At 41.8% G+C, this 22,537-nt stretch overlaps 1 protein-coding gene across 1 annotated transcript; it reads left to right on the forward strand.

The window, feature by feature from the left end:
- Positions 1-7,461: 7,461 nt before the first annotated feature.
- frmd4bb (FERM domain containing 4Bb) lies at positions 7,462-19,673 on the forward strand (the record flags this gene model as incomplete). Its single annotated transcript, XM_079226131.1, has 23 exons — positions 7,462-7,518; positions 8,648-8,713; positions 9,267-9,361; positions 9,469-9,561; positions 10,258-10,342; positions 10,689-10,745; positions 10,848-10,870; positions 11,924-12,007; positions 12,203-12,268; positions 12,574-12,631; positions 12,717-12,803; positions 14,355-14,431; positions 14,616-14,754; positions 14,846-14,987; positions 15,213-15,346; positions 15,525-15,641; positions 16,414-16,642; positions 16,729-16,782; positions 16,897-17,044; positions 17,235-17,402; positions 17,603-18,366; positions 19,013-19,151; positions 19,556-19,673. 23 exons carry the CDS (start codon positions 7,462-7,464, stop codon positions 19,671-19,673), a joined length of 3,000 nt encoding a protein of 999 aa, XP_079082257.1.
- Positions 19,674-22,537: the final 2,864 nt, after the last annotated feature.

A 22,537-nucleotide genomic window follows, 5' to 3' on the forward strand; every position in this document is an offset into this window, starting at 1 on the left:
ATTTACTGAAAGACAAACATCATATTAGTATAAATAATAGAGGGATACAGTAAAAACAAACCAAGGTATATTCCTTTTCTGGAGGTTTCCACAGTTATTTAACACAGCAGGCGATGAGAGGTCACATTATGCTCCCTCAACCGAAACAATAACAAGGGGAAGAAGTTTGCATTTAGGGGGACATACAACTATATTACACTGTAAATACTTTTGTAAATGCACATATTGAATAATAACAAACTACAAGTGGGGTCCTTTCACTATAGATGAAAAGGAGACAAATGTGTGGCCCTTAAACTTGCAGCTAAAAAACTAACGACTAACTTGAAAACATACTTTAATATACCATCATGTCATTTCCAGTCGGGTACTTGCACATTTAAACAACATAAACCTATGAAAGCGACAATTTACATGCAATTTCCCAAAGTCATTTTGTTAATATCAACACAGTTACCCCATTGTTCCTGCTTTGTTACCGTTACCGTAACTGTGACTTATACTTGTACTTTATTTCTCTTGAACACAGTCTTTACCGTCTTTGTTTCGCCAACCGTTTCTCTTATTTCCCTGGACTTAGAGTATACATACAGTACCCAATACGTATTTTATTGATAAACTAAATAATTACACATTACTTTGCGATCTGTAATCTAAAACCTGACCTAATTTGTTGTTTTGGTTTACTGTCCTTGCCCGTCAAATATTTGATTTTGATATCATTTTATTGCATGGGTTTACATGGTGACATTGTAATAATTTGTAAAGAGTATAGTTGCTGTCATGACAATAACTAATGAGCATCCAAATACACAATAACCCGATGCCCTATGATACAATAAGGGCTCAATAAATCAAGTGCAGACGTATACCTCCATATACACATTGTCATAATTTTGGAGATAACACAGAATCCACTTAGTGCGATAAGATCAGAGCAAACAGGGGATACATGTTTAGCTTTAAGGATTGTCATAAGACAAATTAAAAACTCCCAATATAGATATAGATGCGGCACACAGCCTCCAGGCTTCATTATTGTGAGGATTCAGAGGGATTCAGGCCGGCCGGCAGCTGCTGGATGAGCGGCAGAGGGAAGGAGGGAGGGAGGGGATGCGGGGCTCGTTCACATAATAGCCGGCGGGTGAAGGCGTGGTGAGTGTGGCTCAATACGAGGCGAGTGTGTGTGTGAGTGTGTGTGTGAAGTGTGTGTGTGTGCTACAGTACTACACCGGAGGATGAACATGGACAGCGGCTGCACGGCGGATCCCCTCCCTGGCAAAAGCAGCCGGGGAGAAAGCTGAACAGAGGGCTGATCAATATGCAGGGGAAGCCATATCTTTATCAATACCGAAGCGGGGTATAAGGAGCGCGAAGGTAAGGCGATATATGACGTGATGGAGCCGATTCAAGCCGCCTCAGTGGAGCTAGTGAGGAGACAAAGTAGACCGAGTCATGGGCGCGTGGGATCCGGGGAGTGAGAGAGAGAGAGAGAGCATCAATGGAAATTACAACAGCATGGGCTTGGCTCTCCGCAGCGACTTGGCGTGTTTCCTCAGTAAAAGCAGGAGGAGTGAGGCTTTATTTGACACATCTGTGTTAGTCACGGGGCTCAGGTGGAAACCACCCATATACAGTAGCCCACAGTAGCACATTCATTGTTCTCCCTGCACAGTGGGACCTGGCCCTGAGGTGGGCTTGTCTCCTTATCGGATGCTGTGGACAATATTGCTGTTTGTGGTGGATATGAGATGGCATTATTAGATGTATAAGCTAAATGATTCAAGAAATAAGTAGTTTTAAGCTATTTGACTGGTCTGGTTGAATCTAATATGGAGCTGCAGGCTCTATAGTACATGCATTTAGGGTGTGGGACTTTGTGAATTGTGCAGAAAAAAGCGTGTCCAATGCATTGCTTATTTTTTATGTTTTTTGTGCGCATACTTATCATTTTCAAGTGTTTGGGATGTGTTGCTATGGTGACAACTGGAGATCCAGGCCAAGCATTTTCATGTCATGTCTTATGAGGACATTAGTTGTGCAGGTAGGCCAAAGTATCCTCCTCTTTTCAATGTATTGTTCTGAATATCTATTTTTGCTTTTACAAGGATGAGCCCTGCAAAGATTGACTCCGACCGGCTGAGTTATCTCAGAGTTGAAGGAAGGGACACAAGCGTGTGTGTGTGTGTGTGTGTGTGTGTGTGTGTGTGTGTGTGTGTGTGTGCGTGTCTGTGTGTGTGTGTGTTTGTGTGCGTGTGTATTTTTGGCTTCAGGCATTGTAAACAGGAATTGTTGTTGACATGGTGTCGTCTGCATGACACACTTGCAGTGTGAAACTTTGTCAAGCTTCCTATTTGTTGGAGAGGATGTCCTGTGCCATTTATCACGCCCGTCAACATTTTCAAACTCTTTTAAAAGGGTCACTAAAGTTATACTTCTGGTTAACGCCTCATAACCGAATCATAACTTGGCACACAATGGAATATTTTTTTACATGAACATCCTCACTTGTCCACGCAGCTTGAGAGCCTATGAGGCCGCCGTTTGAAGCTGCTATGAAATGTCTCAGCACTCTGGCAGCCGTTCATTTAAAAATCAAAGCCTCCCAAGACTTTCTGAGAAATGTGCTCAAGGTGGGGGGAGAAATCTATTTTTGGACAGGCGAGTAATCTTGTACTCACACACTTTACACAGAGAGAATGAATCTGATAGATATACTGTATATGATGAGGTGGAAGGCGAGCAGCATCACTCGAGTGAAACGGGTTGGAATGGGATTTTGGGGTTAGAACTTAATCTTGCTCACGTGCAGCTTTCCTGAAAATCAAGATTGATTAATCCAGCTTCAACATATAACACTGCCCTAGACATATGCTTTCAGTTAAGGTACAGACAATTAATATATCTTGATTGAACCCCTGTCAATATTCCTATGATAATAATGATTTCCACTGGGCTGTAGACACACTGGTTCTTCGTTTCGATCATGAAGTTTGGTCATGTTCCATCTTATTCTCCACCCATTCCCGCCCGGGCCTCGGTGGCTCGTCCCTCAGCACTGCAGAAAGTCACTGCAGCTTTCTGTAATGAAACTCTGCAGTTTTGTGATATCAGGAGAGCCAGTGGGAATAGCTGTGGAACCCAGAGAATGAGGGCAACTAGTGGTAAAGCTCTTGTGATTGCTTTTAGACGTTTCTGTTTGTCTGTATGCGCTGCTTTGTGCTTTTAAGGATATTTCAATTCTGCACTGAGATGCTGGTGTTTGACACTTTGGGGGGTTTGAAAACCTGAGGGTTTTTTTACACTTCCGGATCAATCTGCTGATATGGATTGATCCAAACAAGTATCTTTGATCCAGGAATTCATTTATAATCATGGAATTCTACCTAAAGATAAGCTATCCCAACAGACACGTTCATGTTCATTTTGGAAACTTCATGAGCTTTTGCAGATCCACCTTTCGACCGAAGTGTAAACGGATTAATAGCAACATAACAGACAGATTCCCATGAATCGCTGAGCACTTTCCAAAAAACTCGCTAACATGGCTGTGGACTCTTGTCTCGTTTGTTAGATAACGCCTAAAAAAGGCTTTCAGGGTTTGCAGAGATATTCAAATGTTCATTTGACACAGATTAAATACTGCTGCAGGTTTGTTGAGATTATAGGGAACCTGAGCAGCGTTTAAGTCTAACGGCATGAATGAAAATGCGAACAGCTTTCCCTTTCTTTGACTTTGTGGCGGCTTTTCTTCGTTTTAACACACTCACAAATGGTCAAGGTCAGTTCTTACGTCAGCAGCTGAAACTCTGTTAGTGGAAGCACTATGAGGCTTTAAAGGCTTTACATTGTGACGTAAACTTTTATCTTATTAAACACAATTAAAACATCACAAAGGCTTCGTGCTGGCCGATTATTCAATATGGAAACTTATCTTCTTTCAATGGAATCATATTGTAATTAAATCATACTTCGTTATAGTCAATTGCTTTGTCTGTTTTCATCAATGCATGTAAACACAGCCAGTGTGTAGCTGAAGATATTTATGTACTTTTCTCTATTATTTTACTTTCATTTTGCACTAAAGTTCTTAATAAAATGAGATTCAGTGCTTTTCATTTGTCAAGTATGTAATTCACACAGGAATATACAAAAATAGGCTTTTTATTTTGTATATGCTATTCATGTATTAATTGAATTACCAGACAAATTTCTTTATTGTGATATATATTGTTATCGAAACATGAAATGACATATCGGAATATAATGTTTTGCTCATATTGCCCGGCCCTTCTAAGGCTAACTTTGATATTTGTACTTCTTTAGCTTTTCTACTGCTAGCATTGTAATCCGACAGAGACTGATAGAAGCAGATTTGACCATTGCTGTCACTAGGGTTGCTCGTGAAATATAGTCGTCTGACGTTGCTTCTTGCAGGACAGCCATGACAAAATACATCGCAATGTCCGACTGCTTTTGAAGACGTCCTTTTGAACTTGTACTGCATGATGACATCATTCGCATGAATCACTTCTCACTCAGCAATGGATGTGCCTCGCCCTTGTACCACCGAGGTGTTGTGATATAAAAAAAAAATACAAATTAATATTTCTTCCCTGATTTCTCCATAATATCCTGAGTCTCATTGTGTGTCTATGAATTTCCCAGATATCACAATCAGGCAGGCTGGTTCTCCTTGGGAGGGGATGCTACGCAAATACCTTTTGACCGCTGACAACATGAGTCATGATGAGATATCAGATGAGATTTCAGATAATCTGTATCCTTCAGCCCTCTGTAACCACGGCTTCTTGTTCTGCACTCGCTGTTCTGAGCAGTTTTTGGCTTCCGTGTGCTGTATTTATAATTCTTTTGCACCGCCAATACGCCTACTAATTAAGCGTTCTGTCAGATTTCCTGAGGAGGGCAATGACTTTCTTCCCATAATGCATGGCCAAAAACAAAATGTCAAAATTAACCATTTGCATCCAGGGAGTGAAATCATGATTAGTTCTGAAGGTTTCTGTGTTGTTACCAGTCAGCTCAGTTACATCAGATAAAGCTATTGTCACATTATAGAGGAACTGTAAAATCTAATTTACTCAAAACACATACATTCCCTTTACCATCTGTGTAGTGTTTTTTCTCTTATCACACTTTAATGCACATTTTTTCTTTTTATTTCTTTTTTAAGGCCTCTTGTCTTTGTCTTAATGGGCCAATCCGGCCACTACAGTTACTTTAGTGTTGTCCCAAAAAATACATCAAAATTGAAATAATTTGTGAGTTTCTAAACTATAACCATATAGCATTGTCTGATTGCAGTGGGTGTCGTCCAAAGAGCTTGTAAGCATAAAGAGCAGACACTGACGTGTGCGGGATACCGGCCTTCATTAATAATGCATGAAACCAGGAAACTGAGATAAGACGGGCTGCAGTCTGGACATGACATTTAACCAGTGTGACGTATTAAACACTGACAGCCAGGTTACTCAGGAGACAGAAACATTATCCTGTTAGCTAACTGTACAGCGTTTAAGCTTGATATGATGTCATCTTTTTTTATACAATTAAACTGTGTTAATTTGTATGGCAGAGGGCCTTATATCCTTGCATTTGACCAGGTTATGTCTAATTGTAATGAACATTTTCCTTGTGAAGGAGGTCACATCTGCACTTTCTCCAAGTCTCCACTGTAGCACGCCATAACAAGCTGTCTATATGCCAACCTCAGGCTCCAGACTAGCGCCAACCCCGCACCCTGCAGTGTCTCTGGAGAGACACACACAAAGACTGACAGTTCTTTCATCTCTTCTTTTTTTTTACATGAAGGTTCAGCGCTTGTCTTAACCCCACAGGGTCCACGGCTGGCCTTTTATTCAGGTTGAATAGGTCGGGTTTGGTTGACTAAGCAGCGCTCTCTGCTGTGCCGGGACGAATAAACGTACATCATGAGATGACTAATGAAGATTTCGATTTTTAGCAGAGTTGAAACGTTGATTAATTAATTAATTGGTCAACAGAAAACAAATGAACAACTATTTAGGTCACTTTTGACGCACAAATACAGAATATCTGCTGGTTCAAGCTCGTCCAGTGTAAGGATCGTCTGCTCTTCTTTTTCTTATGTGAGTGTAAAGTCATCTTTATTTTTTTTTCTCGACAGTCAAACTGACAAAACAAGCTATTTGAAGAAGTCAAGTGTGGTTTCATAGCTACGGTTATGAGCATTCTTCACTGTATTTTGCCGTGAAAATAATAACAAGTTGCTGCCCCAGTTGCTCATGTGCATTGGTGATTATTGTGTATCCAGCAGTTTTAAATCCCACCCTGTGCTGGTGACATCTGCGTGTTGTGACAGAGAAACTGCCGGGTTAGTCAGGGTCGCTGGGCTGCTCAGTCACATATAAATAGCAGTTCTTGTAATGATTATAGCTCCCGGATCATTAATAGTGTAGATTTCCTCACTCACTTCATCTATATTGCATAAGTACAAGTCAACCCAGCTGCATTTGACTCTCGTCTGCTGAGCTAATAACTGCTTATGAAAATTCCTCAGCGGCAGCATGCTTGTTTAAGAGGCCATTTTCTCCACATGAACAACTTCTCCACATAGAAGAATAATAATCCCTGCACCATCTAGTGGCCAATGTCTTTACTGTGCAGAGTCATGCTACACAGACACATTGTGTGACTCCACCGTGATGGTGTCATAACTAAATCAAAGCTCAGGTCAATGTAATAATGCGAGAGCACAAGCAGCCTCAGTCCAAATTAATTGTATTAATTGAATGCGACTTTTAATTTAGATCCTGAAAGAGGATCATTTATGACTGTGGCGAAAAAGAAAGACACATTACTCAGAGGCTGTAATTGACAGAGTGCTCGTTAAAACATTACAGATGGTGTAATTCAAAGACGTGACCGGGTGTGTCCCATCCCTTTCAGGAAGCGGGGCAATTTGTTTAATCGTTTATTAGTGCAGCAGCACACGAGGAGTAGAGTGTGTGTAAAGTAAAGCCTCTTTGAGTTGTTTCAATCACTTTAGTACCTCTTGTATTAACTCACTCAGTCAAAATGTACATAAAAAGGAAGCAAGAGAAACCTGATATCCAGATTTGAATCTATTCAGTGAAATAAGCATCTAAAATGTCTCAGTCGATGCAGCAGACCATAACGACTACTTGTGTTTCCTGTCTGACCTCAATTGTTCCTATTAAGAAGCAGTAAACCCTAAAGTGTGGCCAGGATTCTGACCCAGCCCTCCGTCAGCTGCTGGCTTCTCATTAACCGGCTGCACTGTTGTAAGCCGTCACGGCACACGGCTACGTCAAGGCCTGGCTGCTCAGTCAATAAACCTGGATGGAACAAGTTGCCGGGTTAATCCCAATCGGCTGTTGCTGCCCAGATAGAGCTGACAATTTCATGGTTTGGACCCAAGAGGAGACTCTTGTTTCAGGGATGAGCTCCGGTCAGGGATGCATCCTCACCTGCACTCTCCCCGGAGAGGTCTACCAGGTACAGCGGCTGCTCGGTGTTGGAAGTTGTGATCGGCCTCATTCTGTCAGAGGAGAAGGCTGTTGAATCCGTCTGAGAAGGGTTTCTTTTCTGCAGTTTGTGAGCAGGTCTTGTTTGGAAACCTCAATCTGTCATTTTTACCAGCTGTTTGATTTATCGGGCGTACGGTGCTCTTTGTGTCTCTTAGTAGGTCAAGATGATTCTGGTTTGAGAATCATTGTTTGAAGGGCATTATGGGCCAAAATGATCTCACCCCAACTGACAAGACTTTTGCTTCTTATCTTGTGGGTATGACTACCAGAGAACTGGAGTTTACTGCTATCGACAGTTGCACAGTGGTTGGAACTTGATCCATAATTGATAATGTTTTATTTAACAGGGTGAAAAATGTGTGATTATAAAGATATTAGCTGTGGTCGAAGACATATTGAGATCTTTTACTTATTAAAAGTAGCAATACAAAAGTGTAAAATACTCCATAACAAGTAAAAGTATTACAAACAAAATGTACTTAAAGTATCAAAAGTAAATGCACTTATTATATTACCTATATTACTACATATTATGCTATTTGAATACAATTATAATAGTTGTTTTTCATTTTAATGTTGTCGCTGGTGGGGGTGAAACTCATTTTATTACTTCATATATTGTTGGGTCGTTTAACCTGCAGAAATGCATTATATTATATATATATGGATCAGGTGTTTTTGTGTAAAATCTTATTATGCAAAGCGACTAGCCGCCAAACAAATGTAGTGGAGACTATACACATTCAAATATAAAGTAGTTGTGCAAGTTTAAATGTGAAAGGCTAAAAATGGTGCAAATCCTTCCTTCGGTTGCTATGGCAACAAATCCTTGAGACAATGGTTTTATTGTCGTGAACAACGTCAATGTTTTTTTCTTCCTCTGCATTTACCACCAAGGCCTTTGCTCAGTCAGTACAGATCTTAAAGACTCTTTAGATACGTTACGAGCCCTTATTACCAGCCCTTATGTGGGCCGTAGGTCACAGCTGTAAAAACATTACCAGTACACAAGACCTGATGTCATTATGCCTTGTTATGATGAATAGCTGGCGATCCGTGTCACAAGCTTTGCACTTCCTCTTTTCATTTCCCTGCAGATGACTGAGGGCAGGCTGTGCCAAGTGCAGCTACTGGAGGACAGGAAGCTAGAGCTGCTGGTTCAGGTACGACTGTCCCCGACGTGAAGCGGCTGGAATCAATGTTCTTGTAATAGCACTTGATCAAATGGCTATGTGTAACGTGAAAGAGGGTTTTGGGGGTAATAATGAACCCACAGAAAATGATCTGACTCTGCATTTCCCGTCAAATCAAATGAGCGTCCAAAAGCCAACTTTACACTTCCTGGCCTCTGACAGCGAATCAGAGGCCAGCATTTGGCGGCTTATGAACCAGATATTTCCCTCATGTCATAGATCTGTTTCTGTAATGTAATGACACACTGTACATGGCATGCTTTCAGTGGTATAACATTTGCAAAAAAAGATGAGTAGGAAGACCTTTCCTGTGTTAAGTCCCTGAGTATGTTTGCTGTTGAAGTGTCCTTGAACACAACACTATATCCTCACTCACTCCTGCTCCCATCTGCGCTCTAATTGATCTTTCGGTCTTGCCTCTCTTCAGAGGCAAGGGAAATCATTTCCTCAAGGATCTGTGACACATTTATCAGTTATTTTCACAATGGATGTTTACATCTTACGTCTAAACCTTCTCCCACAGCCTAAGCTGCTGTCCTACGAACTCCTTGACTTGGTTTCCTCCCACTTCAACCTCAAAGAGAAGGAATTCTTTGGACTTGCATTTTTCGATGACCAGTATGTAAACTGTTGAGTTTATTTGTTTTCAATATTTACAGATGTCCGTACACGAGTGTGTGCAAAATGCAGTTTCCTGATGCTTCACGTCTGTTTTGCTTTTGCAGTGGTCAGCGTAAGTGGTTGCAGATGGACCGCAGAGTTCTTGATCATGACTTTTTGAAGAAGTCCGGGCCTGTTGCCCTGAACTTCCTGGTCAGGTAATCAAAAAAAAAATCTTATGCAAATCCTCAAGATCTCCAGCAGGGAGCACTACTTTGTTGACATGGATCATAGCTGTTAGCTGTGAACCAAATATTCCAGGTGGTTGCTATCCTGACTGTCTCATGTGTATATGTAAATATTCCACATAAATACCACGTATTTATAATATCAGAATCAGAATCAGCTTTATTGGCCATGTGTGTGTACACATACATGGCATTTGAGACCGGTTACACTTTGCTCTCCTCGTACCTAATAAATAAAATAAGAGAAATATAAGAAAAATACATTAAGGACAACAGAGTAGAACACAGAAACTAAGCATCAGCATTAACATTTAATTAATATTTACAATATAAATACATATTGAATAATATATATGAACAATGAATTTTGGATATTAGTGCAGAAAGGTGGTAATAGTGCAGATGGAGGTGTCTGATTAATTGTTCATCAGAGTAACGGTCAGTGGAAACACCAACTAGTGTGTAAAAAACTTTGACTGTGAAGTGTTTTTCTTTCTTGCACTTCCTAAACGTCACTCTAACCAACACCTCACACTGCCAACGAAAGCAATCACTAGGCAGAAAGTGCAGATTGAACATTTCCTATAATGAGTGGCAATACCACAGTGGCAAGTAATCTCTGTTTAACTGTTGTGTGTGGTGTGCATTTGCTTTTATCCTTCGTAGGTCCTATGTAGAAAACATTACACAGCTTAAGGACATCATAACGGTGGAGTTGTTCTTCCTGAATGCAAAGTCTGCCGTCTACAATGTAAGTGTTTTGTCTCTTGTTTTTGAAGTAAAATGAAGTGGCGAGTTGTTTTTGCTCTCAGCAGCTCCCTGATGATTCACTGTCTCTGGACCCCTAGCAGCTCAGCAGACAATAGCCGCAGGGCACCGTTTTCTCCCTCACAAGGTTGGAATGTAAAGTAGATAGTCTATGAGAAAAAACAAGGGAAAAAAAGCATTAGAGTTCATCCTGAGAACAAGCAGAGGTTATTGGAGGGCAACACAGAGGAGATGCTATGTTTGGATCTGGAAAGCTTTTTCCACATGGACCACACTTTCTGCTTCATGCTCATGTATTTGTTATATTCTTTTTTTTTTATGTCTCTCAGGGGTTTATAGAAGTGGAAAGTGACAACGTCTTCAAATTAGCTGCAAATGCTCTACAGGTTAGTGCCTCCAATAGGCTAATATACACACACATTAAGAAAGCATCTAAAATCCCGAAAAAGCATGTAATCTGATAACATGTATTTTCTTTTTATTACCAGGAGGCGAAGGGAGACTACACGAGGTAAGTGCATATTATCAGCCGGGTAAGAAGTATTTAACAGAAGCAGGACAAGTTAATGGTGAGCTTTTAGTGAAGGCATTCAATAGGTCACAAGAAAAAATCAATGGCAGTGTTATGTGAGGTTTACCACTGTGCAGCTCGCACCATGCAACTAATGAGTCTCATAGTGCTGATAGAAGCCAAGTATGGCAGAGCAGAGACACCTGAGAGAGAACTGTGCTCTGCCTTATGATATTATACATGTAGTGATCAGAGGGAATACTGCAGGCCTTTGTACAGGTCCCCACCTGCTTTGATCAGCTGATGAAGTAAGATGGTTTAGGAATACTGGCATCTTTGTTCACATGAGTAAATTCTTTATTACGATCGCTATTACGATTTGGCTGTGACTACCAGTGAGGACACTGAGGTCGTGTCCTCCTGTTTCTTCTGGGAATTTAGGGGGATTTAAGCAACTTCAGGAGTTTACGATCTGCAATTTAATTTCAGTGCTGGTAGGCCAAATAAAATAGAGGATTTAGTATCTTCTAACCAGATTTTTATTCCAGCAATGAGGAGAATGCCATATGGACAAAATAGTATCTTGGTTGGAGTAGAATTCAGATAATTTACTTACTTTTTACTTATATAAAAGTTGTAATCGCACAGTGTAAAAATACTCTGTATCATCCACGAAATGCACTTATAGTATCACACCGTACAAGTACTCCTTATGCAGAATGGGCCTTTTAGTGCAGCTGTTCGAGATGGAGCTAATATTAACTAATTGATTTCCTTCTGGGCAGTTCATCTTTGCACTTTAAATTGTTCAAAGTTACTCCTGCCGTCAAAAAAATGCACTTACGGCCAAGTGCACACTTTGATTTTGAAATGTTGTAGAATAAAAGAGTAAAGTTGCAGAACATTTGAAATATGAAAGTAATGAAACATTTTACTTAAAGGCTTACTTAACAAAAAAAAGAAAGAAATATCCACGAAGTGCAGTTAAGTAGAGACAGATTGTCCACTCATCTTCCTAAACTGTTATTATAACTGTTGTTATTTATGTTTCAGTGATGAAAACACGAGAGCTGACTTGAAGAAACTCCCAACTCTTCCCACCAAAGTCCTCAAGGAACACCCATCACTTGCATACTGGTACTTACAGGACAGCTTATTTAAGATCTTGCCTACACTATTGCCTAAAATAAAAAAATAAACATTAATTGATTTTATTACGTTTACGCGCAGCTAAAGTACCTTCATACAGAATGGTTTGATCTGATGCTGTGCGTCAGTTTAAAGCATAACAAGGTGTCTTCTCTTCTTCTTCTTCTTCCTTTGACATTGCAGTGAGGATCGAGTAATTGAACATTATAAACAGCTGAAAGGAGTCTCCCGAGGACAGGCCATTGTGAAGTAAGTATTGAAGAAAACGGCTCAACGCTTGTAATTAGTCGATGAATGCTATTAGGTTTAAGTTCATTAATCTTCCTCTCACCTCTATTAGCCCTCCCTTCTCTCCGTCTCTCTCTGGTACTCCTTTTCTCATCATCTGATAGAAATCAATAGCTCCTTTCTCAGTTGCAGTCCAGTGAATCACACTGATTCACTGGACTGGGGTCAAATTTCCATCTTTTCACATTTCCAAGGTTAACCACATGCAGATGTAAAAAAATAAAATAATAAGCAGCTGGTTTTAATAAAATTGTTCTTTGTTCTAGGTATTTGACATTAGTGGAATCTTTGCCCACGTATGGCGTCCATTATTATGAAGTGAAGGTAGGTCTTCTGCTGTGATTAATGAGGAATCGACAGCTGTTGCCTGAAACTGAGTCAACCATCAAGCTGTGTTCTTTCCTCACAGGATAAACAAGGGATCCCGTGGTGGCTCGGAATCAGCTATAAGGGCATCGGCCAGTATGACCTGCAGGATAAATTAAAACCTCGAAAGGTAAACACTTCCTGCTGCTCCCCCTCAATCACTCTAAAATGGCTGCTGCTATTTCTCTGCTTCCCTAATCCCACCGTGGACATGATAGCACAGGGGAAAGGATTGCTGCTGCTGCACATAAGCGTGATGATTCACCAGCTCACATTCGTGCATCATCTATTTCGCGCCAACAAAGGCTGCACCTCAGCTGCTGCGGCAGACGAGGCCAGACTTGTACTATTGAAGGCAAAATCTCAGTCTGGAACAGCTCTTGCCATGATAAGGCTTGTGAGTTTTGTATGTGTGATTCTCACACAAACGATATGAACCTGCTCGTCTTGTTTCATTGGTATCCTTTTGGCGTGTAATTTGACAAGAGAAACACCCATGCGAGTGATTCGTCAGCTATGTGGCACAGTCAGTGTTTCAGTGCAGTGCTGTTATAGAGGAGGAGGAAAGTTCAAAACAATTTACATTAATTTACCGCCGCTGTCTTCCCGTTCGGGCCTGGTAATCGCTCAACATGGTGCAATCCATCTTTGCCAGCTGTGTTCCCGAAAATTGTGCAAGCAGCCGGCCATGTGCAGGCAGCGGTGTGTTGTTGGAGAGGAGAAGAGGGAGGGAGCTGGTGATGTCAAGGATAAAGGGGCTGGATTTGGGGCGTTATAACGCATGTTCTGAGAATACCTGAGGAGACAAGTCAGGAGCTGACAGGAGAAGGAACAAAGTACGTGTTTGTGTTGACTGCAAAGTTAAGGAGGATTTAATACCTTAAGAAAAGGGACTTGTGAGCATCCATTGTACCGGTAAGACTGGCTACAGCACTTTTTGTTTCTGGTTGGAAGTAATGCTGCAAGTAGACTGGGCTTTTGTTCTTTGTGAATCACATTTTGCATGTTCATCTAGAATATTGAACAACAATCAATCTCTAAAATAATCTATATTTTCTTCCGTAAAACTTGGCGGATGATTGCCTCTCCATTCTTGTGTTAACAATGTAGCAGCATTGCGATGAAGCAAAAATACTCTCCAAAGCAAGCACACTTAGTCTAGTTCACTGTGTGCTGTCTATGTCTCACTCGCATCGGGTCCAGACACACAGTGAGTCACTGACCCAAATAGATTGTTCATATCTGGCTGGTGTCAGTGAGCACCTGGCCGATACAGGCGATGGACGTGGTGCACCATGGGAAGTGTGGCGATGAGTCTTTGTCTAATGTCCCCTTGTGGCATTCTCAGCTTCCCAACACCTGCATTATTCCAGATTTGGCATGCTGGGCGGCCCAGACTTTAATGACAGTTTGTTACCGTCTGGCTTTTTTTAATGACGGGTTAACCAAAACACCTGCTCTACTAATCTTCTTCTTTTTTTCCTAATAGTTTATGTGATGTCAGCCATTACTACAGATGGGTTTTGTGAATAAAACATGAACGTTCACCAGGACTGAAGGCCCAAATGGACACATTTTGAAGCCATTATTCCTGGCGCTCATCTCTTTGCATTTCAGGTTGTGGATTACAGAGCATAATATCCATATCCCTAATCAGATATTGCTTATTTCTACCCCCCAGCTTTACCAGTGGAAGCAGCTGGAAAACTTGTACTTCCGGGAGAAGAAATTTGCTGTAGAAGTTAACGATCCACACAGGTGAGCAGCAGGAGATACATTGATTTATTTCTTCTTTTCATTTTGCTTGTGCTTAAGAGTTGCTTAGCCTCTGTTGAGTCTCTGTCTTGAGCATTTATCCAAAGAGATTGTTTATATCACTGTTGTTTTCATTTGAATTGTGATTAAATAAAACTCCATCCCATCCTATGATTTCTTGCAACAGGAGAGCAGTAACCAAACGCACCTTTGGGCAGACTGGCCTCCTCATCCACACGTGGTATGCCAGCCATTCTTTAATCAAAACCATTTGGGTCATGGCTATCAGCCAGCACCAGTTCTACTTGGACAGAAAGCAAACCAAAGTGAGTCTCGGTCAGAACTACATCACTTTTAATACTTTCCTTTAATACCATCCTCTGATCTTTGTTGTATATGTATTGGGAATTATTTTAGACTAAATTAGGAACAGCAAGAAGTGTGGATGAAATTGCAATGGATCTCACGGAGCACGGAGGACCGAAGATAAACAGATTGGGAGACGCAGGCCTGAAGAATAACTTCATAACCGCCAGCAATGGGAGTCTGGTGTCTACAGGTTGGTTATAATTATATACGTTCATGAAGCAAGTGTCTGTTAAATTCATATTTTTTACTTAAGTCATCATTTCAGATCATATTCATGCTCCCGGATTTCTCTGACTAAGCTATGAAGGATAAACACTGAGCTGTTTGAGAATAAAAACGTAAAAGACAGCTCACAGTATGTCGTTTTTTGGATGCATGCTCTGTTGGCAACAATAGTAAGACCATTGTTTCACAGGTTCTGCGGATTCTGAAATGAGTGAAGAGCAGAAGAAAGAGAAACTCTCTGAACTGAGAAAAAAAGAGCAGGAGATCCAAGATATTTTGGCCAAGAAAACAAAAGAACTGAAGAAGATCTGCCTGAGAGAGGCGGTGAGACATTTTTTTTAAATTATATGTATTCTGCACTGGTACTAATAGTCTGCAAGGCACATGTATTTAATGTTTCTCAGTCAGCTGCAACTCCTATTATTAAGATTGATGGTTTCTGCTGTTCAGTTTGGTTCAAAGTGCTCAAAGTATTTCGGGGATTGTTGTTTTGTGTTTTCAGGAGCTTACTGGCAAGCTGCCAAAAGAGTATCCCCTCTCTTCAGGCGAGAGACCGCCGCACATCAGGCGACGAGTTGGCACTGCTTTCAAGCTGGATGACCTTTTCCCCTACAATGAGGTCTGTATTTAACTGTTTGTCTGTATCATGGACCTTAAAGTTCATATATTTACACTTTTTGGTTTGGTTATTTTTTAGTAAAAAATGAATGAATCTTACTAACAAGTTTATTCTGTGTGGCCAAACGTATTCCTTTGCGCCATAGAGCTCCGTTGTTTTCAGAAAGCTATTAAAACATCATCCTCCATGTTGCACTTTTGTTAAAGGTTGTTTATCTTGAGAAACTATACCAAGAGTTAAAACAAATATATGATGGGGAAAAAAACAGCCCAATGCTGACAACTCTTTTCCAATAAAAAACAATTCTAGGAAGAAAGTCACAGAGTCGGCAGCCCATCTCTTCAGGCCTCCCTCTAAGGCCACTGCCCCAAAATGATAATTATATACATAAACATACAATGAACATAAACAAGGAACATGGTTGTTGCGAGTACTTACAGATGTCAAGCTAGCAGCTTGTAGGAGACTCCGGTGACAAGCAATGATTTTACGGGCATAGAAGAGAGCGAGAGAGATGATTCAGTCCCACACAGGCCTGCAGGGTACATGGGCCACCCACAGTACGAGTGAAGCAAATACTGGCTAGTGCCCCAATCTTCAGCTGAAAATAGTCCCCAACAAATGCATCAATTACTCTTGATTGAGTAACATTTGCTTAAAAGTACAATACCTCATCAGATTTAGAGAAAACAGGTGAAGGTGGTTGTTTAATCAGATAATAACTATGTCTAGTGGAGTTATACTTAATGTTATGTCTGGGGATGTGCTGCAGGATCCCTTCCTGAGGAACCTGGAGAGCAGATTTGCACTGCAACAAAAGATCGTGGAGGCGGCGAAGAAGCTCGCAAATGAGCCAGAACTGTGCAAAACTGTCAAGAAGAAGAGGAGGAGAAACTGTTTGGATGCCATGCAAAAACTCCAGCAGATAGAGGATGAGATGAACCAGTACAGAATCAAGAAGGGAAAAAAGCCCACCCAGCGGGCCTCTGTGATCATTGCAGGTATGATGCATGTTAATCGGTGTTACTGGATTATCGTTTCGATATATTTTAACAGTAAACACAGAGTTATTTTCTCTTTTCTGCAGATGAATTGATCCGTTCAGACTGCAGCTCTTTGTCTAGTCTCCCGCTGGATGACGGTGAGTGAGACAACACACATTCGGGTGCTTTAAATTCAGCTGAGCTTTATCATTATGACAACTTTTGAAAGAGCGAGCGTCAGTGTTGTTACTGTGAGTTGCCTCTGTATTCAGATGACTCAGACGGTGTCAGTCAGAGGCCACGGTCGCGGTCGGTCCAGGGTTCCCCTCAGCTCAGTCCGATGCGATCGCTGGGGGGCGAATATGATGCGGAGCGACAGGGATCTCCGAGGGAAAATCACAAGAACAAGAACTACAGCAGGTGTGGAAACTGATTTCCTTCCTCTGTCTAGTGCTTCACAACTTTTTATTTCGTTGGAGCGACCAAAATCGTGTCCTGATTTGGCAGAGACCTGAATATTTGCTGTGTCATGCATGCTCATACCTTTCGTCACATCTCATCCCATTTTTTATCCTTTTTCTTTTTTTTGATCTTCTCCACACCCTTTTAGATTAGCTTTTGAAGGTCAGGATGCTTCTCACTACTGCCAGCACCCAAGAGAGGTCTCCTCTACCCACAGTAGTCCCTATAAAACCCTTCCCAGACCCTCTAGAAATCCACGCAGCATGCCTCCCACCCCGGTTATGACCCGCAATGCCTACAGCAGCAGCCAGCTCAGGTGAGATCGGCTGCATTACCAACAGCCTTTCTTCTTTTCAACCCTTCACCTCTACCTAATCCCCACATCTCTCAAACCCCCTACCTTTTATCATCATCATCATTCAAATCTCTATCCTTTTATTTTAACTAAGAAATTCAGAAATATCATCCCATAATTGAGTTTTAGGAGACAGTTTAAAAGTCGTGTCCCTTCTCCAGGTCGGAGGGGTCTCCTCATTGCTTCAGGCATCGCAGCGGAAGTCTGGAGTCCCAGCCCCGGCTCAGAAAAGACACCGACTCCGAGAAGCCCGTCTTTGTCTTGTCACCAGCCCACCGCAGCAACAGCACGGAGGTGTTAGAGGACTGCTCTTCTTACACCAGCCAGTCCAGTCTCGACTACTGCGGAGCGCCCCACTCCCACTACAGTACACTGGACTCCCGAACCTCAACCATGCATCGTCTCCACAGGAAGGTGGAAGTGTATGGAAATACTGGAAGTATGCCCAACTTGGTCCAGACCCATTCATGTGAGAACTCAACACACTATGCACCCAGTGCCTACTACGTCGCCGGCTACCCCTGCCCGGACATGGAGCCTTACGCTAACGGTGCCTACGTGTATGAGAATGACGTAGAAGGCCACTATAACGTCAACCCTTCCTACCAAATAAATGGGTATCATGGACATGACAGATTCAGGAATTACAGCAGTGAGCGGGCAGATAGTCTTTCCCAGAATCCCTACGCAACTGTGAGGCCGCCACGGAAAAGAGAGGGGCCCAGAGATGAGCTGTTGGCCAAGAACATGCAGAAAGCCATGGTGGCGGAGCATCTGAAGGGCTGGTACCACCGAAACAAAGTCCAGGGAGGGGGGGCGATGCTGGCCAGATATGACTTTGACAGCGGCTCTCAGCTCAGTCTGGGCTACCAGACCATGCCAGCGGCATTCAGCCACTCCAGCAGAACCACCTCCTTTTCATCAGGTGAGATGATGTCCTTGAGCAGTTTACAATAGTCAAATGTATTGACGTAGGAAGGAAAATCTCCGATGAAAATATAATTGAATCACATGCAAGAATAACACTCTTCCACCGTGCCGTAAAGAGCTGCTAACCCACCCAAAACAATGGTATTTAGGTAGGATTCAGTGGAGAGTTTCCCTTTGCTGTGACCAAAGCTTTTCCAGGCTTAAAAAAAAATAGGAGAACATTTGCCATAGTTTGTGCCTCTCATATAGTACTATTACATTCACATACTCCAAGTCAGTGGTTAAAGTCACAGAGCAACACATCCTTGTTGTATTTTCTCATTTCAATATAGACACATGTATCTGATGATCAAACATGTTGGTTCAGCAAGGACATGTATTGAGTTTAAACTTAAAAGGGTGGAAAGTAGTTTTATCGGATATAGTAGTGAGATATGAGATGCACAAACGTGTTCTTATAATTTGTTAAAATGGTATTAAAAAGTATAAATACATTTGGAAGGTTTTGTAAGTTTGTAGGTCTATACAATCATACAATTGTGAATGTCTATGTAAAGTGGCAGGAAAAGCACTGTAATATAATTACTATTGAGCCCCACACCAACAACAGCTGAGTGTTTTTGCCTTTGTCTTGTTTGCAGTGTCCTCGGTGGAAAGCACGGGGAATTGGCGAAACCAGCTGGCAGTCGGCCTGACAGATTACGATACACCCGACACACCTCAGTGCACACACCCTGGAGCGCCTGCCTCTCCGTACAACCGCAGTCCCTCACACAGCAGGTGAGTGCTGCAGTTCACTGAATCTCCACACTGAGCTGTGGATGCAAGAGGAAGTGAGTCAATCACAAACAACTGGGGGGTTTGTTCTCAGTTTAATTATTAGTGGAATTCTAGATTAAAATGCTGATTGCTATTTTATGGGTACAATAATTAGCCTGCTAATGTCCTCGGTCGGTGCTCTATGGCGGGTACAGATGTCAGTGCCTGTGCTGTTTCCTGTAATGCATGTTGCAGTTTAAGCCTCTGGATAACAACATTTTATTTCTTTGCAAAGAGGTTTTATCTTGTGTGACCTGAAACTATTGAGCTCATGAAGAAAAAAAACTAACCACATGGACCATCTCTCTTTCACCCTGCCTTTTCTCCTTCCTTTCTTGACTCATGATCGATGCTCATGTGTGCAGATCTCCTCCAGAAAACAAAGTTTCTGACAAAATGCCTAAAAAATCTGAGTCAGTTGAGGTGGTTGGCTCTGAGGCCACTAGTACAGATGAACCATCAGACAACCATTCTAGCACTTAAGGGTGAGACCGAACACAGCGGGCTGCTTTGTGTCGTGTTGCCAGTCATCTCCATTTTGACATCCCGTCTCCATTCGTGTGTCACTCTTGTGTAGCTTATTTAATCAAACGTCCATCCCTTTCATATTGTGATCTACCGATGATTTTTTTTTCATTGCAAAATGTTGTTTCAGTCCTTATGTTGATGATTTTGCACCAGATCTAAAGTAACTGTAAAAATAAGTCGACAGCAGTTTAGCGCCTCCATGTGGCTGTACTTTGTGCTAAATGCTAAATGACAAATCCATCCAATAGTTGTTAGAAAAGATATTTCAATACAAACTGAAAACGTCAACCTCATGGTGGCATGAGAGGAAAAGTCAGGGGTCACCAAAGATGGAACAATTTAAGTTTAGACAAAAGTCCTACTTTTTAGCTGCTAGCATATCTACAAAATGTGAAGTTTCCTTTTACTCGATAAAGCTGAAGTCATGTTGCATGCCTTTTCCATGTACTGCATTTCCATTTCCATTCCCCAGTGTTTTTCCCATTTGTTCTTTGTTCTCAAACAATTGAACTACAAATTATTTGACATGTTCTTTTCTCACTGCCTGCACAGATTTCACCAGGATAGAAGCTACATGAGCATCCACTGAAGGAGGACCAAACTAAACTCTGGCACAAATAAAGCCATGGCCAGCAGCACATGAAGGGGATGACGTTGAAACACAGGCTGCACACAAACTTGTGTTGCTGCCATAACCTTTTCTTGGAGATGTTTTGTCTGTTTGGTTTTGGCGGAGTCTATGTGTACGCTGTCCTCATGTTAAAGTAACCTCTGAACACAGTGATGACACTCTTGAATGACTTTCCCACGTGCCTTGGTTCGGATGGATTATACAGGCAGATGAGAATGTGTCAAGGAACTTTAAGATGTTGCACAACCACACTGGATTCAAACCCTATTGTGTTTTAAAGATGGAAAAAAAAGAGGCAACGTGTTTTTACCGAAATCCAACTCTGTATTTTAACAGGAATTATCTTCTGCCTTATACAAAACAGTAGGTTATACAATAAAACAATATTTTCACCACTTTCATCTCAGTAAAGTATGATCAAAAATAGTCCAAATGTTCACAATGAAACATTACAAGAAATTGACTTTCATTATTTAGAGCAGACTATTCAGTGAATTTCCATGTCTTTCTTTCGTTAAACTTTCAATCAGAATGTACTATGTCAATATTGTTTATAGAACCATTTGTCTTTGTTGGTGGCGTGATGTGTTTTAAAATGCATGGTGAGAATATCTTCTTCTTTTTTTTATTATAAGAACTTCTTTTTATACTAACAGAAGACCACTGCCGTGAAAACCATAATATTCATGTCTCGTAGTTTGTTTTCTCACATATTTGTACAGTCAGTGTGTAGTTATATGTAGTTAGATGTTGTCATAAAATATTTTCCACTGGGAACAATGATGTGAATAAATACATGTGTGACACATAGACGGCTGTTGTCACTTTCTGTGTGGCCGGTTCGGGTTCTGTTATTGAGTTTGTGAGTACACCTTAAAGGAGTAGTTCAACTTTTTTGTAGTCTGTATTTGCTTTCATCCTGGAATAAAATTATAAGATCGAAAACACTCTAATAAAACATGGAGCCGCAGCCAGCAGCTGGTTAGCTTAGCGTATAGCAAATACTAAGTGGAGGCATCTGGCCTTGCTCTGTGCTTCATTGGTCCACTTCTTGAACTTCCTCACCACAGGTTTGCAGAGCTTAAATTTCTGCCTGTATGAGGGAATCAGATGGACCATGACGTGGTCAGAGTGACCCATTGCAGCACGAGGTACGGCGTGATAGGCCCTGCTGATTGCTGTGTAGCAGTGGTGCAGAATGCTCTTCTCTCGAGTAGGGCATTTAATAAACTGTCTGTATTTAGGGAGTTCATGACTGAAGTTTCCTTTTTTAAAGTCCCCAAGGACCCTAACTAAAGAGTCCGGGTAGGTCCGCTCCACACAACATATACGTGTCCACTGTGCCTCCTGCACGTTGCCCTGCGGTAAATTCCGACCAGGATGAATGAAGCGAGCTCACGGGGGAAGTAAAAGGGTATAAAGTTGATGATAAGTGATTCCAGATCCGGAGAACAGTGCTGTGAAATCACTGTTATGTCGTTGCACCAGCCGTTGTTGGAGTAGAAGCAGATTCCTCCACCCTTCGTTTTGCCAGAGAGCTCCGTGTTCCCAGCCAGCTGGAACGCGATCGACCCACAGAGCCATTGTCTCTGTGAAGCACAAAACGGATGATGAAAAAAATTCTCTGTTTCTCCCCACCAGCAGCTGAAGTTCATCCAGTTTGTTGCACAGTGAGCAGACGTTGGAGAGAAATATGCCCGGCAGCGCTGTGCGAGGTCCACGTGTGCGGAGACGCACGAGTACGCCTGCACGTTTCCCTCTCGTTTCACTGCGTGGGTTAAGGTGAGCGCACCTTTGATGAGAATGTCCAGTAATTCCATAGAAGTTAAGAAAGTTGGAAGTCCGCTGGAGTTGTTCCCCTGATGTTCATGAGCTCATCTCTGGTGAAAGAGCGCCAGGAATCACAGCAGAGAACAGTATTTCGGACAAAAATAAAACAAAACAACAAGCACCAACACACCGAGGCAGCCATCCGCGGCGCCATCTTAGCAGTGGCGGTCGCCAGAGCCTGCTAAGCATTCTCTGCTGGCCTAAACAGAACTACAAAGTTATAGCTATTATATAATTTAATTTTGTCATTTTGGCTGGGGAAAGTACCACAGCTATGGAAGACGTCCTGCGTGGTACCGGTACCAAAGACCCCACAGCCAAAGGACCTCAACAGCTTCAGGCCGGTGGCGTTGACATC

Source organism: Taurulus bubalis (assembly GCF_910589615.1).
Source record: "Taurulus bubalis genome assembly, chromosome: 11".
NCBI lineage: Eukaryota > Metazoa > Chordata > Actinopteri > Perciformes > Cottidae > Taurulus > Taurulus bubalis.